Below are 14,608 nucleotides of genomic sequence, written 5' to 3' on the forward strand. Positions count from 1 at the left end.
ATGTTCTTTTCTGCAGCGCCAGACCACATGCTCCGGAGTTCTAGATTAACGTGTATCCCAAGCTGTGCCATGAGACGAACACTCGCCATGCCCCTTTACTAGTAGCCTATCTCACAAGGACGGCATATGGCGCGGATCTGGCTGCATGTCTATGCATGCCAGACATCTACATCACTGCATGTGCCCAGATTGAGAAACATGCGGTGAAGATCGATCTCAATATCGGAAGTGTCCTGCTTCATAGAGTGCAGGAACTCCGGTTGGCAACCTGACATGGGTTTAGATAGCAGCAGAGAGACACGAGTCTCGACCAGGGTATTGCCCCATAAATACGGAACCTCTGAGTATCCGAGCTGACAGGTGGATTGTCATACCCTCAGGTGAGATAGGGTATAGAATAATCAGCGTGGCCCCCTTACATTGATCACAGGGTTTTTGCGGAGGATCGGGTACGTGCACACACCTTTAAATGATATGCAGCTCGAAAGATGATGTCGTCGTTTACTGCTGAAAAGATATAAAAATCCAAAATGTATTTTTATGTCGGCGTTGTGGATCATATCTCAGGCATGGCTGGAGACGACGGACGACACAGCGCTAATGGTAGATCCCTGAAGCCTAGGGTGTCTCTCTTAAGTACTCGTGTGCTGGTTCCCCTCTGTTCCAGACATTGGAAGCCAAAGCCAGTTAAAGCCACCCCCGGCGCTTGATGGTTGATCAACGCCGACTCCCCTTCGGCACCATCCCAACTTTAAACCGTTCATTTCCACTCATGCAACTCCTGCATCTGCATCAATCTGGTTCTCTTATTACTGTTCATTCTTGAATTCATTATTCATTCGTTCTATGTCCTATCTTCGTCTTTCGTTGTAAACACTGTCTTGTTAGATCTTGGATTCTTCTTCGCCCTCCGTTTGCTGCCATACTTGCACCCATCTATATCTTGGGCGTCCCGCCTCGCATCCAGTCAGCAAGCATTCCGCGTATCCCGACTGGATGCTGACATCGTTCATCTTGTCAAAAATGCCATCACCATGTGCATTTCCGTCTAATGGCGAGGCTTGCGAATAAGGGCTACGCCTTCTCTTTGGCGTAACTGCAACGACAAGCAAGTTCTGCTGCGCTGTGCGCAGAGTGATATCGCCATGTCCGCTCAGGTTGACGGACAAGTTTTGCCTACACCTTTTATTCACGTCCTCGGTCCGCTTCCATCCAGAACCTCCCTCATCTCTTCGGAAACGCTCGAAGAACCACTCTCTACTGCACCCCCTCGGTCCGCAAGCTACACATATCTCTCGGCATTGGAAACAGAGCCTGCCATCACCTCCATCAAACGAACGTTCTCGGAAAATGTCCTCGCACTCCCGCCGGAGCCTAAGAATAAGATGAGTGACGGCGTTCAGTCTACGGGCATGGTGCTGTTCCGCAAGGCGTCAAAAAAGGCAAAGAAGAGAATGTCGAGTGCCATCTTCTCCTTTTCACAAGACGAGGATGAATCTCAGGCAAATGAGAGCAGGGGCGCGGAATCTGGCAGAGGAGACCAAACGAGAAGCCTCAGTCGCTCTGTCACCGGAACAATACGTACGCTTGCTCGAAAATCATGGGCTGGTTCGAGGTCTTCCTCTCCCACTGGCAAGGACGGAGTTATGCCAGGAAGGAAGCGTAGCTGGTCACCACGGAAGGGTAAGGACGCAACCACCACAGACTCGATCGAGGACGCTGAACCGACAGGGAGGTCTGCTTCGCCGTCGCCCATCCGAGAAGACGATGATGTACGGGTTAAAGAGGCAGAGTCCCAAATTGGCGCCGATCAGCCCCCAGTCTCCCGAAGACCCGCGCTCAACGTTTTGCAGAACATGAGAAGAAGCGAGACCAGCCTCAAGCGTATTTCGAGAACTCCTTCCTCCACTTCGCTAAGTTCCAATGAACGATCACGATCGAGAATCTCCCTTACCAAGATACCGCCCATGCCAAGTCCACGTTCATCGGACCGGTTGTTCACTCTTCAAAGTGACCTCCTCAAGAGAAAAGACCCTTTGTGGGCCGCCTTTCGCTCGATCGACGGTGACTTTACGGACTTCCAGACGCGGCCAAGCATACAAAAGTCCAAGGTCCTCCGCACGATATTAGTCCCATTTCTTCAGAAGTATGCTGGGCACCCATCTAACAAGGGTTTGCGAGCCGAGGACCTCGACCGTAGGACTGTCGTGTTGAACAAATGGTGGACTGGTCTGCTTGAAATGCTTCACGGAACGCACAATCAATCCATATCCCCGGCGGAAAGACCTGTGTTCCTCGAGGCAGCAAGCATGATCATGTCAAGGCCGGAGTGGAAGATGCCCGGCTCGTTCACCGACAGCCGGCAGCGTAATTCAATCCCACGATCCAAGTCTACAAACTCGCTGGAATCGGAAGAAGCCGACTTTCTAGTCGACACCATCCACCAAAATGTCCGCAATATGTTCATCCAAAACTTGCTCTCCCAGCTGGCCTTTGTGATCGATCGGCTATCATGGCGCGCAGCTCCTTCAAGCCTGGTGAACTTCGCGGGCAGAACCTGCGCATATGCGTTCTTTTTCTGTCCTGGGGTGGCAGACATGCTGTGCAGGCAGTGGAATCTAGCGGCAGGCACCTTAAGCCGTGTTTTGAATGAGTTCGACATTCGCTTCGGAGACAAGTTAGACCTCATATCCAACGCCATGGCGGGTCATTTTCCACAGCCTGTGAGAAGCCTGTCTGTTGTCTCTCAAGCAGCTTTATCCCGCCATCTTCTGCCCCGACGCCAAGGGCCTCCAGGCTTGGAGAAAGTGCATTGGTGGCGTGAGGTATGGCTGAAGAGATGGAACGGCCGCGATACTGACTTGTTCTTCGCTTTTACCAAATCCTATCACCTCTTGGTTGCTGACTACCTTCCTGGCGCTATCTCTTCGAAGGAGCGAGCGGGTATTCCGGGACTTGTCCCCGTCTGCGCACAAATATTGGTTGTCTTGGAGGACACCATTTACAGACAAGCGAACCACAGAAGGTTTGCGAACGACGACGAGGCAGAAGGACCCTATTTCGACAGAGATCATCCGGATGCTATGGCTCCTCTTCCGGTTGCGATAGCTAACGCGGACCGTCTCATTGCGGAAAACCGCCTAGTAATACTGTTGAGAGACGTCTTGGGCGATCTCGATTCCGATTTTGCTCCTTTCCGGAAGTTGTTCGCCAACTCGTTCGAGGCCGTCGTCAGAGCTGCAACTTGCAAGATCTCCATGTACAACACGGACTCCTGCTTCGTCTTATGCGACTTTATGGAGGAGATCCTTCCCATTATGTTTCGATATCACCAGATTTATAATGACATACCGGTACTGGACTGGCCGTTTTGGCTAGAGGTCTTCAAGCAGATGATGCAAAGCCAAACGACCTTGACCAGGATACGACTGATTGCATTTTTGTACAACAAATGGTCGATCTTAATTTTTAATGAAGAGAGGAAGCGGGATCTTGTCTTGGGGTGGTTGTTAGATCCGCAGGTTTTTGAAGACAACTTCTGTCACTGGTCACCCATGGTGCGCCATTTCTTCTATCGATTGTTGTGTTGGCGACTTGCCAGATACGACGGACCGGGGGTGGAGCTGGATATGTGAGTACATCATTGCATGGCTGCGCAACTCGGAAAATAAATGCTGACATTTCAACAGCGAGATCCTGCAAACATTGGCCGCCAGACTCAACAAGTGTTGGGCACATTATCAATACCTTAGTGCAGAGGCTGAGATGCGTGGCCTTCCACTCCCATCGTCCGCGCCTTGCACACCGGCGCCGAGCCGCGTCCTGTTGATCCTCCGTCTTGATAATCAACCTCTTGTCACACCTTCAAGGATGGCAGCCGAGACGAATCTTCCCGCGATGGTCACTCAGAGTTCAGCTTACCAAAATCTTTCGTCGGCCCTCAACAGCATTCCAGCTGCCGACGTTCCAGCGCAAGGCTCTAAGAAGCGGTGGAGCCTCTTTCGTGGATTGAACATGTTTGCATCGACGCCTGGCAATAGTAGACCTGGAGAAGTTACACCTCCAGGCAGTCCGGATGACGGCAGCTCAACTGTTTCCGGCGATGCATTTCCAGGCCCAAATAGCGCCACCGCTGTAACAAAGCCAGCTTCACGTCCCATCACGCCACCACACCAGGCCTGCTCGTTCAGATTTTCGTTGGGCGAGTACCGGGTTCGTCCCGAGCAAGGGAGCCCCGGTCGACTCTTGACGCCGCCTCAGTTGCCTCACACGGCTGAGAACCTGGTGAGACTACGAGAGGGCACAGGCACTGCGGGCCGAGTGGACGGCGATACAAGAATGAGAACCAGGACCAGAGATGTCAGGCCGGTAAAACCCAGGGCCCATGAGCTGGTAACGGCTCGCTACAGCGGAAGGGCATTGGCCGAGTGGGCTCAGGTTCTGGTCGAATGTCGCAATTTTTACGGCAGACGCAGACAGGAAGGTGTGCCACGCGACAGTCTTGTTGAGACGCCGACACTGAGTGTGGAGAACTTTCGAAGCCCGGGTTGAAGGCCGTTCAGTACGCAAGGATGAAAAGCCCGGGAGTAGGAAGCCATACTTCTCAGACCATCGCGCGTGTATGATCATACTTTAGGGAGCTATTCAGGCGCAAGGGCAGAACATACAGAGCCACAATGCTTGGTAACGGGGATTCGCAGAACATACAAGGCGCGATCTTCAGGTGGACTTTGATGTTGGCGCTGGAGGAGCCTACTCAAAATGTAGGAACTGGGGTATGTACACTTGGGCTAAAGTAGTCTGCTAGTACATTGGATCGAACGCCCTGGATAATCTGGACATACTTGACGAGCAAAGCAAATGAATGCACGTTGACTGAAATATAGAAAGAAGGCAAGGCTGAGTATCACGTGCGTTGTGGTAGCTGGCCTCAGCCTCGTGTTCCCCCACACTCATCTACATCACCGGTGTCCTGTCCATTTATTGCTTTCTCCGCATCTTGAATTCTACCGAGGATGACGCTCTTCCGGCGGCATTTGATGCCCGAGGATGCTGGATACCACGGACAATCACCCAGCTCGTCGGTACCTAACACTGTACGAGTAGGGTCTCAGGTCCCTTCCACGGGATCTACAAGGACCTGATCAGCCCAAAATTACTTTCGACTGCTTTACCGCAGGTCTTTTCTTGTTCCTAATCGCTGCAGGTCCGTCCATCGTGCGCTCACCAGAAAAGCCGATTCACCATGCCTATCTTCAAGTCTTCTCAGCCACCCATACAGAGTCCGTAGTACAACCTCCGACCCTCCCATTCTTGCATCATACTGACATTGCTGTTTCCAGTGCCATGGCATCTCCCGGTGTGGACATGGCTGTTCGACTCGGAGTACAGTCCTCTCAACAACCACAAGCCCGAAGACATCAAGGGCTACACGAACGCCGCTACGAAAGAGGTATGATTGCAAAAGCATACTCCCTGAACTTGTCGTGCCAGGTTACTGACCTGCTTGCAGCACCTTAGTTTCGCCGACCTCAAAACGCACTCGACACACCTATCCACTGCGCTCGTCAAGAAATATGGTCTCAAACAAGGCCAGACCGTCGCCCTCTTCTCCCCGAATACGGTGTGGTACCCCTGTGCCATGTTCGGCACGCTGCGCGCAGGAGGCGTCGTCTCCGGTGCGTCGCCAGCATATAACGAGGAAGAGATGACCTATGCCCTGAAGACTGGTGAAGCCAAGTTTCTCTTTACAGTACCCGGGAGCATGCAAATCGCCGCAGCCGCCGCGAAGAACGCAGGGATCCCACAGGAACACGTGTTCCTGCTGGAAGGCAAGATGGAGGGATTCACCACAATGGCGGAACTGCTGGAGATTGGCAAATCCTATGGCACCTCGGGTCAGATTGAACAATTTGAATTGCCTCCGGGGAAGAAGAACAAGGATGTCTGTGGGTACCTATCCTTCAGCAGCGGCACGACAGGTTTACCCAAGGCCGTCATGATTGCGCACTCGAACGTGATCGCCCAATGCCTCCAGATCAGGCAGATTACGCCCGACACACTACGTCGCATCCTCGCCGTGTTGCCGCTGTTCCACATCACCGGCCTCGTGCACCAGTTACACCTTCCGGTCCTGCTCAACGCCAACGTCTACATGCTGCCTGCTTACACCATGGAGTCGATGTTGCAGACCGTGCAGGACTATAAGCTCGAAGAAATGCTGCTGGTCCCACCTATCCTGATCCGCATGGTGCGCGAGGAGAAGACCCTGAGCAAGTACGACCTGAGGTCACTACGGCGCTTCTCGTCTGGCGCTGCACCGTTGTCCGCAGAGATTCTTGCGCTGCTCCAGAAACGCTTCCCAGGCACCGGCTTCAAGCAGGGCTACGGCATGACCGAGTCGTGCTCATGCATCACAGCCCACCCACCCGAGTTCTACGATTACAAGTATGCCTTTCGGGTAGGCACGATCTGCGCCTCGACAGAGGTCAAGATTGTGGACCCGGACTCTGGTAAGGAATGCGGTCTCAACGAGCCCGGCGAGATTTGGGCACGTGGGCCGCAGATCGTCATGGGCTACCTGAACAACAAGAAGGCCACCGAGGAGACCTTTGACAAAGACGGCTTCCTACACACCGGCGATATCGGGACCATCGACGAGGAAGGCTTGATCACCATCACGGACCGGCTGAAGGAGATGATCAAGGTCAAAGGCATTGGTGTTGCGCCTGCCGAGCTGGAAGATCTCCTCCTCGGACATCCAGATGTCGAGGACGTCGCCGTGTTGGGCATCGCGGACGAGTACTCTGGCGAGCGACCCAAGGCGTACGTGGTTTTGCAATCGGCGAAGCGCGATCAGCCTGAAGCTGTTGGGCGAGGCTTGATCAAGTACGTCCAGGACAAAAAGGTGCGGCACAAGTGGGTCACCGAGGTCGAGATTGTCCATGAGATTCCAAAGTCGCCCAGCGGCAAGATCCTGCGTCGCGTACTGAGGGACATGTCCCGGGCTGGCACGAAAGGTCTCGTGGTCAAGGATGACAGAGCTAGGGCAAGACTTTGAATGCTAATCTACAATACTGTCGGGGTTGTGTTGTGTGATCTGGATCTGCTTGCCAACTCGAGCATGGGTAGGAGGACCATGTAAAGCGACATGATTTGCAAGTCGGATGGAATATATATCATTGCAGGCAGGAATGCCCTTGGTTACCACGGGGCAAGATTAGGCTGCAGATCTCATCGCGGACTGTTCGACTTCGATGGTCTCGAGGACAACAACAGCGTAGGACACATGAGCTTGCTTGGAATAAAGAGCCTGCAACGTGATCATACCGGCAGCGCATGTGTTTGCGAGTATTACTTTGCAGCACAGGCAAGAAAATTGTGACCTCTTTCTCAGCCACGAGGGATCCACGTCGAAATCAATAAGCATACTATTCCTGAGTGTTCAAACCCATCCTTTGTCGATCTATCGTACAAAAAGGAGAGAAGAGTCCGAGACGTTGACATTCAGCCCACTGTTCGAACTCTCCCCACAACTAAAAGAGGCTTCGACAAGCCTCCCATTCAACCACTGCCATAGAGATTTTTCATGATGGAGCATTATGAAGGCCCCATTTGTGGGTCGCTTGCCGTTTCGTACCGTACATATTCGTCAATTGAAGTTCGCAACCTTATGCCTGGTTCGCTTTTGATGATCACCCTGTCGTCCTGCCACTCGTCCATTACCAACGATTGCTTCAATGTCGGAGAAGGGGGTGTTCCGTTTCGCCGACCTTATGCGACACCTTCGTAGGTCGCCTTCGCACTTGGTGGGATTCCAGTCTGCGCCTGGTTGAACTCATTGAACTCATTGACCGAGGTCAATGAACTGGCGGGAAGGTCGGTCTTGGGAGCGGAAGGGAAGTCGTTCTCCTGAAATGGTGCCTTACCAGTGCCGGTGGTGCCGGTGGTGCCGGTAGTGCTGCCATTGGTGCTGGTGGTGCCAGTGGCTGGTTGGGGGATCTTCTGTCGCGCACTTCCAACAAACTCTTGGGCCTTTGCAGTAGCAGTTCCGGTGTATTGCTTGACAGTATCAAGCCCCTTGCTTGTGTGTTGAGCGGTCAAATCCTTGATCTGGCTGGTCTGGTGTCCGATGACGTTGCTGGCATTTTCAAGTTGGGCATCAATCAATCCCTTGTTCTCAAGGTAGATCAAAGGGCCGAGGAAGATAACGCAGGTGGACAGCAGCGACATGCCCCAGAATGGAAGCAACTTGATCAAGTAGTACGTCAGGAAGGCGGAAAGGAAGGCCTGGAGTTGTGGTCAGTGACTTCATGGGTGATACAAAGTAGGCATACTCACAGCTGCGGTTACGGGAATGTTCTCCGCAAAGACAATACGTTGGCCCTCAATGACGAAGAAGTTGATCAGGTTCTCGAGGTCATCCAGGGATGATTCCAAGGTCTCCTTGGGGATCGTGTAGTATCGTCGAGGTCGAACGGCACCTGCCACGCTGGAACCCATAAGAGCATTGCTAGAGGCCTCAGCAAGTGTGACAACTGTTGCCAAAGTCAATTCCTGTAACTCAAACGGGGTGTTCTCAAACATACCACCAAGAGTCATCCATGTGATTTTCAGAAGATAACGAAGGATAGGGAGGTAGCGGCAGGCGAAGATGAAGACAATGGCCGTGGCAAAGGTGACACCGGTAGCTCGCTTGTTCTTCCACTGCAAATTGTCAGCGTCATTCACAAGGAAGAGCTTATAGAACTCACGCTCAACAAGGTGTAGAAGAAGGAATGGTAGTCTGCGAGCCGTTAGAGTTGCACAACATTATAAATAGAACAAAATTCGCATACGTGTCAGTGGAGTGTCGTTGGCAGCGGTGTACGAGGGCTGTTGGCGAGACGATGCAAGATCACTGAATTCGGATGCAGTTGCGCCAGCCTCGTTCTTGATAGAAGTTGCAACAGGTCCTGAGACTACTTGTTAGCAGTTGTGCATTGTCTTGTTGGGGATACACGCATACCGTTCACGACGTTTTGAGTGATAGGGTGGTTCACCACGTTTTGAGTGATGGGATGATTCTGGACAGTATCATACGCGGCCGCTGCATCTAGGAGGAATCAGTGCCTGGAGAGGAAGTCGTCAAAGGTTGCTCAGAAACTATGCTGTAATGTTAGCTCTAGGATCCCGGAAGCTGAGGCAGAATAAGCATCATACCTCACTGTTCGTGACTGCGTCTTTCAGTTGTTGGCCATCCCACTTGGGAGCGTTGCCAGTGGTGCCAGTGGTACCACTTGAAGTATCACCGTCAAAGGTTGACACGTCAGTGTGTGTAGGGAGCTCCATCGAGGTGTTGTTGAGGTCGTAATGCATGGACGACATTTTGGCGTGAGGGGGCTTGTGAGCTCTTGTTCAATCGCGACGAAGGAGTCGAGTAGGGGGATGAGAAGCTTCACGGATGATCAATGAAGATGGGAATCAAGGGATATGAGTCGGACTCGATGGATTGAATTGAGATCGAAGGTGTGGAAGAGTTGTGAAGGAAAAAAAAGAGGAGGAAATAGTTGTGCAGCAGAAACAGGTTGATCTGTTTTAGATGGCAAGCCGGGCCAAGTTGTGTCAGTCGTGAACGAACAGTTTAAACTGCCTCCGGAGCCTGTGACGCAACTGCCTGCGCCTTCCATTCACCTTGGTTTGCACGGGTCAATTCCCACCACCACCGTCACTTGCAACAAACACGCCCTCTAACTGGTTCTTACTGGGAGCAGCCTGTTTTAATGCCTTGATGCCCTGACTGCTTATTCGTTTGATCATCCTTTACTGGAGCAACTGGTCGCGTGCACAATCACTCACTTTTATTCACAGCCATTAGGTACAGTATTTCCGCCATGTCATTGACAGTCTACATATTCAACAAACCGACACGGTGGCATCTATGGCATCACATATGTACTACATTCAGGATAAAGGTTTGTAGTTGCATTCGACGGCTGAGCTGGTCAAGGCTGTTTGGATGTTTACATTAATGACATAGTAATAAGGGGTGTTTCTCTGGTTGCCAGAAGCTTCTCAGTCCATTTCCACTGTCCTGGATTTTTTTCCACTCTTGCATCATCTTGACACGTTGACATGTGATACTTGGCATCAAGCTTATTTGACGGGGAAGTTGGCCCGGATGCCATTCCCGTATTCAGCACTGTACACACACAGTACCTACCTAGGTATGTTTCTGGGCCTTTCATGGCGTTGCCCACAATGCAGCACAGTCTCTCATCCCAAAGCATTTCTCAGCATCATGCTTCATAGGTGAAGGAGACTGCTATCAGGCATGTCTCGACCTGCGTGCCTTCACCGGAGGTTCTACTATTGCTCGTCCGGTGCTTCTTCGCCCTCACTTGCTCCATCAGCACCTTCATCCATGGCTTCTGCAGTCATCGGTGCACCATCGTCCTTGCTACCGGACTTTTTGCCCTTAGAGTACGATATCACCTTCCAGCCGTGCGGTTGATCAGGGTCCTTGACGTATTCAGACATTGGGAACTGTTCTAAGGGTCAGCCTTCTGTATCAGGTTTACAACAGCGTAAATTACTCACATAGTGCTCATTCTTCTTCATAGTCGCCACCCATGGCACGTTGTCGAATGTCATTGCCCGCAGCCTGAAATACGTGTTGTCCTCGATCTTGCTCACCTCATGGACAAAGGCGTCGAGATCCGGCGTCTTTACCCCATTGACGTGAGTAATGAAATTGGTAGGCGCCAGACCATATTGGTATGCTGGCGACCCTCGGCTTCTTGCACTGACGTAGACCTCGGAGTGAAGTTTGCTGATCTGCTGGCGCACAGCATGGTGAGGCCTCTGGAGAACAGCACCGCAGAATATCACAGCCCGAGACGTCTCGAGATCCTCGGTCGGCACGGTCGGCACTCGCAGGCGCACCTCCTTTCCTTTGCGTACCACTAGTGCATCAAGCCATTCCTTGTCATACATAATGTTGAAGTCGGACACTCTGGTGATCAGTTGATCGTTGAGTGTGAGGATGATATCTCCTTCTTGCAGTAATTGTCCGTCACTCGGTCCATTAGCCGGACCACAGTCCACCTTCCGGACGATAAAAAGCTGATGCCGTGCCGGATTGGCTTTGGCGACCCTTTTGATCCACTCGTCAGACACGCCCATGATACGGCATTGAGCCATCTGCAAAACATAAGAATCCATGTTAAGGATCCGTAATTCGGGAATAGCCCCTGCTTTGATCTGATCGAGGACGGGGTTGATCATACTGGTGGCCAGACCAAGATGATACTCAGTATCCCGATGGCTTCCTTGAGCTCTCTCTCCCATATAAGTGAACCACAATGCCTGGACGACGCCATCTGTTCCGAGGAGTACCCCGGAAGAACACTGTGACGACAAGCCGGTGTCCACAGTGATGGCATCCAGGTTTACTGCTCGATATCTCGGAGCAGCAGCATTTGCAGGAATGCCCACAACCGTAATGTCGGTCACCACGGTCTTCGCAACCACGATTCTGTGATTTTGATTGAATCCGATGAAAATCGTGTCCGCGCCTTGTTTCATCATGTCGTTGGACAGCTTTGCCGATTGCACGGGTGCTTGCACCAGCCTGGGATCATACTGTATGACTGTGTAATTGGTCAACGGATGCAGGAAGACGACCTTCGCCTCCGTCTGGATCGAGTCTGCCACCGTCACAGTAATGTCGCATAGGTCATAGGGCACAGTGGCTCTCGACACCACTACCAAGCCTTTTTCGGCGTCAATAACAAGTCCAAACCCTGTCCGACGAGCCTGCGGGAAGCCGTCGATCTTTACAGGCATGTAACAAGAGACTTTAACAAATGAGCGCACAATGGCAGCCGCCTCGGGCAGGTCATCGAGCTGAATAAACTCCCCAGACTTCGGTTCCGGAGTCACCGCAGTAACCGCTTTCCCGAGGTCCTTGAAATCCCACAAACCCGTTTTGTCGTTCCGAACCGACAACCGCATCTTCGGATGCCAGTGTCGGTCGATATGCACGATGGTCGTGGCTCTCGTGTGAAGGTCCCTGATGTGGCTGTAGCAGATGACAATTCGTGACTTGTCCGGGACGTTTCGTATGGCCTCGACGAACGACTCTAGGTCTGGAGTAGGCTTCTGGTCGACTGAATCAACGATCCACCCATTGAGTGCGTTGTCGATCTTGAAAGAGCCTGCCGCTTCGCAGACGTATACTCCTTTACAGGCAATGGCGTACAACCGTGCTTGCTGATAGGATAAATTGTGAAAGCTGCCGCCCGCCACCGTGACAAATCGATCTGGAGTGATGGCGTGTAGGTCTCCCACATCAAGTGTGACCTCGTGATCCTCCCCCCCACGTTGAAGCAATATGTTGACCTTGCCACCTACGCTCGAGTCGAGGATAGAGTCGAGCTTGACGAAAGAGGTCAACAGTTCTCCGTTGACTTTGATCAATATATCACCCTCCTGGATCTTATTGTCGGCAGGGCCTTCAGGCAGAACGATCTCGGCGACAAGCATGCTATTCACAGTAGGAAAGTGTTTTCGCATTGCAGACTCCCAGTTCGGCGTCAAGCCTAGCCTTCTGCAATCGTCAAATGGCTTCAGCATCCATTGAGTCTGAATCGTGCCACGGCTTACAGGCAAGCCCTGCTGTAGACATTGCAAGGCTCGCAGTGGCCGGTCGAGTGGGAGAAAATAATCGGTAGCAGCACCATCAACACGGCCACCTGCTTGAAGCGCAACAGCATTGCCATTCAGGTTCACGACAGGACTACCGGAGCTTCCACCAGTTGCGGCCGCAGCCGCCTGGATGTAATTCGTGTTGAAATCACAATATCCTTCGCCATATTCGGGAGCATTGCGGTCCAATCGACTGATGACCCCGGAAAGGATACTCAGCTTCTCTCCAGCATCGTTTCCGACCACCCTTATCTCTACACCAACCCTAGCAGATTCTGGCTGGAGCTTGAGTGCCTGGAGTTGCATATACTTGATGGCCTTGGGATCGAATTGGAGGATACCAAAGTCATGGACAGGGTCGCGATAGACAGGCCGTACGTCGCATTCCTCATGGTTGTCAAACACACAATAACCCCAGAACGGGCCTGCGCAGACGACATGGCGGTTGGTCAAGATGTAGCCATTCTCCGCATCCACCACAAATCCAGTTGCTTGACTTGATGTCGACAGGTCGGTATCGAATGAACACGTTTGACAGAAGTGTATGGAAACAACGCTTTTGATCACTTTCTCGATCGTAGCCTGCCATTCGGGCGAGTCGCCTGCGGCTGCTGCTGTACTGATGACAGGCAACGAACTCAAGTCTGCTCCGATGTCGTAGACTGAACCGTTCTGTGGGGTTGCATCTCCAGGTGTAGGGACGCCATTCTCTTGTTTCAATTGTTTCTTTGGTCTTTCCAAGGCTGAGATCGGGCTTGTTCTTCGTTTGGGGCGTGCTTCGCCATTGGATGCCATAGCAGAAGTAGAATGGTAGGTTCGTCGCAAAGATCGTGGGGTTCGCAAGTGATTGGCGCACTCGGGGAACGAAGATCGGGTAGTTGCAGACTTGTGGGCTGGATGCACTGTTGGGAACTGGATCAGGCGTTGCGTAGATGTTGCAGTCCTATGAACTCCTGCAAAAAGCCGCTGGAAGGGGAACGAATAAGTGTTTCCGTTTGAAGAGGTATTACAAAATTTAAATATTGCCCGAATGCGTTTGGGCCAAATGCTGGATATCATCCAGATATTGAATGCGCAAAGAACGAGTGTTGAATGAACAAACGCAAGCAAAGGCTGTTGTTCTTCACATAAGTTAAGCACAATGTCAAAAGGTCACAAGGCTGCGTTTGCTCAACGCCCTGATGCGCGCCAATGACAAGTAAAATAATAAGGCTTCACATTTTGCACCCGGGCTTGGCGGCGCCTCTGGAAGGCAAATCGAGCAGAGCCTCAAATGTTCAGCCTTGTGTCACATTCTTACCTTGCAGCCTGTCTCCAAGAATAAGTGGCACCGTCTGACGTGGAGTACATCGAAGATACAGGTTCAAGGTCCAGCATGTTCGCGACACCAGGTGCCTTGACAGCAAGCTGATAGGACACATGGTGGATTTAATGACCTCCCCTCCGTCCAAGTTCAACACTATATCGTTTTGTGCGACGAACTCCGGGATGACAACATAGGATGGTATCTATTTGTACTTGGAGAGGTACAACAGTCCAACTGTGCAACTTTTCCTGGAAACAGGCTTGCCGTGAAAGGCAACCTGGAAGCAATGAAATGTCCCTTGCTGCATGGACTGAGTGTCTGCAAGACACAGATGCGAAGGTCCTTAGCCATTGCCTTTCTTCTACATACCTCCACCCTTCTCATCCTCGATCATGCAGCTGTGCCACTCACGTGCCCAGCAATGTCCATTGTCATTCTCCCAACCCTCGTTTTTCAGACACCACTGCTATGGTCAGATGTGTTCTCGTTCCAGGCCTCCTTGCCCTGCTCCGTTGTGCTGCCTTGAGCAATCCGCCGCTGCCACTTGATTCAGCAGTGTGAGTTTGTGGTGAGCGCATGGGTTGCCCAACCACCCGCACAAACCGTGTCGATCCC

The 14,608-nt window shown here is 52.0% G+C and overlaps 4 protein-coding genes across 4 annotated transcripts; 2 read left to right on the top strand and 2 right to left on the bottom strand.

Annotated features, from left to right (window-relative positions):
* The first annotated feature begins 686 nt into the window (after positions 1 to 686).
* Positions 687 to 4,966, top strand: EDD37DRAFT_624739 (uncharacterized protein). The gene is made up of 3 exons (XM_062816185.1): positions 687 to 1,683; positions 1,732 to 3,631; positions 3,690 to 4,966. The coding sequence occupies exons 1-3, from the start codon at positions 1,146 to 1,148 to the stop codon at positions 4,549 to 4,551; spliced, it is 3,300 nt and encodes a 1,099-aa protein (XP_062674163.1). The 5' UTR covers positions 687 to 1,145; the 3' UTR covers positions 4,552 to 4,966.
* On the top strand, positions 4,938 to 7,119 carry EDD37DRAFT_302637 (CoA ligase). The gene is made up of 3 exons (XM_062811217.1): positions 4,938 to 5,282; positions 5,343 to 5,452; positions 5,513 to 7,119. Exons 1-3 carry the CDS (start codon positions 5,246 to 5,248, stop codon positions 7,058 to 7,060), a joined length of 1,695 nt encoding a protein of 564 aa, XP_062674164.1. The 5' UTR covers positions 4,938 to 5,245; the 3' UTR covers positions 7,061 to 7,119.
* Positions 7,120 to 7,773: 654 nt separating this feature from the next.
* EDD37DRAFT_647928 (Reticulon-domain-containing protein) lies at positions 7,774 to 9,366 on the bottom strand (the record flags this gene model as incomplete). The annotated part of the gene is made up of 7 exons (XM_062817956.1): positions 7,774 to 8,289; positions 8,341 to 8,537; positions 8,589 to 8,706; positions 8,754 to 8,785; positions 8,838 to 8,954; positions 9,008 to 9,094; positions 9,207 to 9,366. 7 exons carry the CDS (start codon positions 9,364 to 9,366, stop codon positions 7,774 to 7,776), a joined length of 1,227 nt encoding a protein of 408 aa, XP_062674165.1.
* Positions 9,367 to 10,225: 859 nt separating this feature from the next.
* Positions 10,226 to 13,851, bottom strand: EDD37DRAFT_302671 (Pro-apoptotic serine protease nma111). The gene is made up of 2 exons (XM_062811218.1): positions 10,579 to 13,851; positions 10,226 to 10,524 (listed from the first exon to the last, which is right to left on the bottom strand). The coding sequence occupies exons 1-2, from the start codon at positions 13,744 to 13,746 to the stop codon at positions 10,348 to 10,350; spliced, it is 3,345 nt and encodes a 1,114-aa protein (XP_062674166.1). The 5' UTR covers positions 13,747 to 13,851; the 3' UTR covers positions 10,226 to 10,347.
* Between the last annotated feature and the right edge of the window lie 757 nt (positions 13,852 to 14,608).

The sequence above is a fragment of the Exophiala viscosa genome (assembly GCF_022695815.1).
Source record: "Exophiala viscosa unplaced genomic scaffold EDD37scaffold_2, whole genome shotgun sequence".
Taxonomy (NCBI): domain Eukaryota; kingdom Fungi; phylum Ascomycota; class Eurotiomycetes; order Chaetothyriales; family Herpotrichiellaceae; genus Exophiala; species Exophiala viscosa.

Excerpts from the sequence above, each read along its gene's own strand:
- EDD37DRAFT_624739 (XM_062816185.1), top strand. The coding sequence starts at position 1,146 with ATGTCCGCTCAGGTTGACGGACAAGTTTTGCCTACACCTTTTATTCAC. Across the intron at positions 1,684-1,731 it reads TAGCTGGTCACCACGGAAGG|GGAGGTCTGCTTCGCCGTCG; the intron begins GTAAGGACGCAA and ends CTGAACCGACAG. Across the intron at positions 3,632-3,689 it reads CCGGGGGTGGAGCTGGATAT|CGAGATCCTGCAAACATTGG; the intron begins GTGAGTACATCA and ends ACATTTCAACAG.
- EDD37DRAFT_302637 (XM_062811217.1), top strand. The coding sequence starts at position 5,246 with ATGCCTATCTTCAAGTCTTCTCAGCCACCCATACAGA. Across the intron at positions 5,283-5,342 it reads TTCTCAGCCACCCATACAGA|TGCCATGGCATCTCCCGGTG; the intron begins GTCCGTAGTACA and ends TGCTGTTTCCAG. Across the intron at positions 5,453-5,512 it reads CGAACGCCGCTACGAAAGAG|CACCTTAGTTTCGCCGACCT; the intron begins GTATGATTGCAA and ends ACCTGCTTGCAG.
- EDD37DRAFT_302671 (XM_062811218.1), bottom strand. The coding sequence starts at position 13,746 with ATGATATCCAGCATTTGGCCCAAACGCATTCGGGCAATATTTAAATTT. Across the intron at positions 10,525-10,578 it reads TGAAGAAGAATGAGCACTAT|TTCCCAATGTCTGAATACGT; the intron begins GTGAGTAATTTA and ends CCCTTAGAACAG.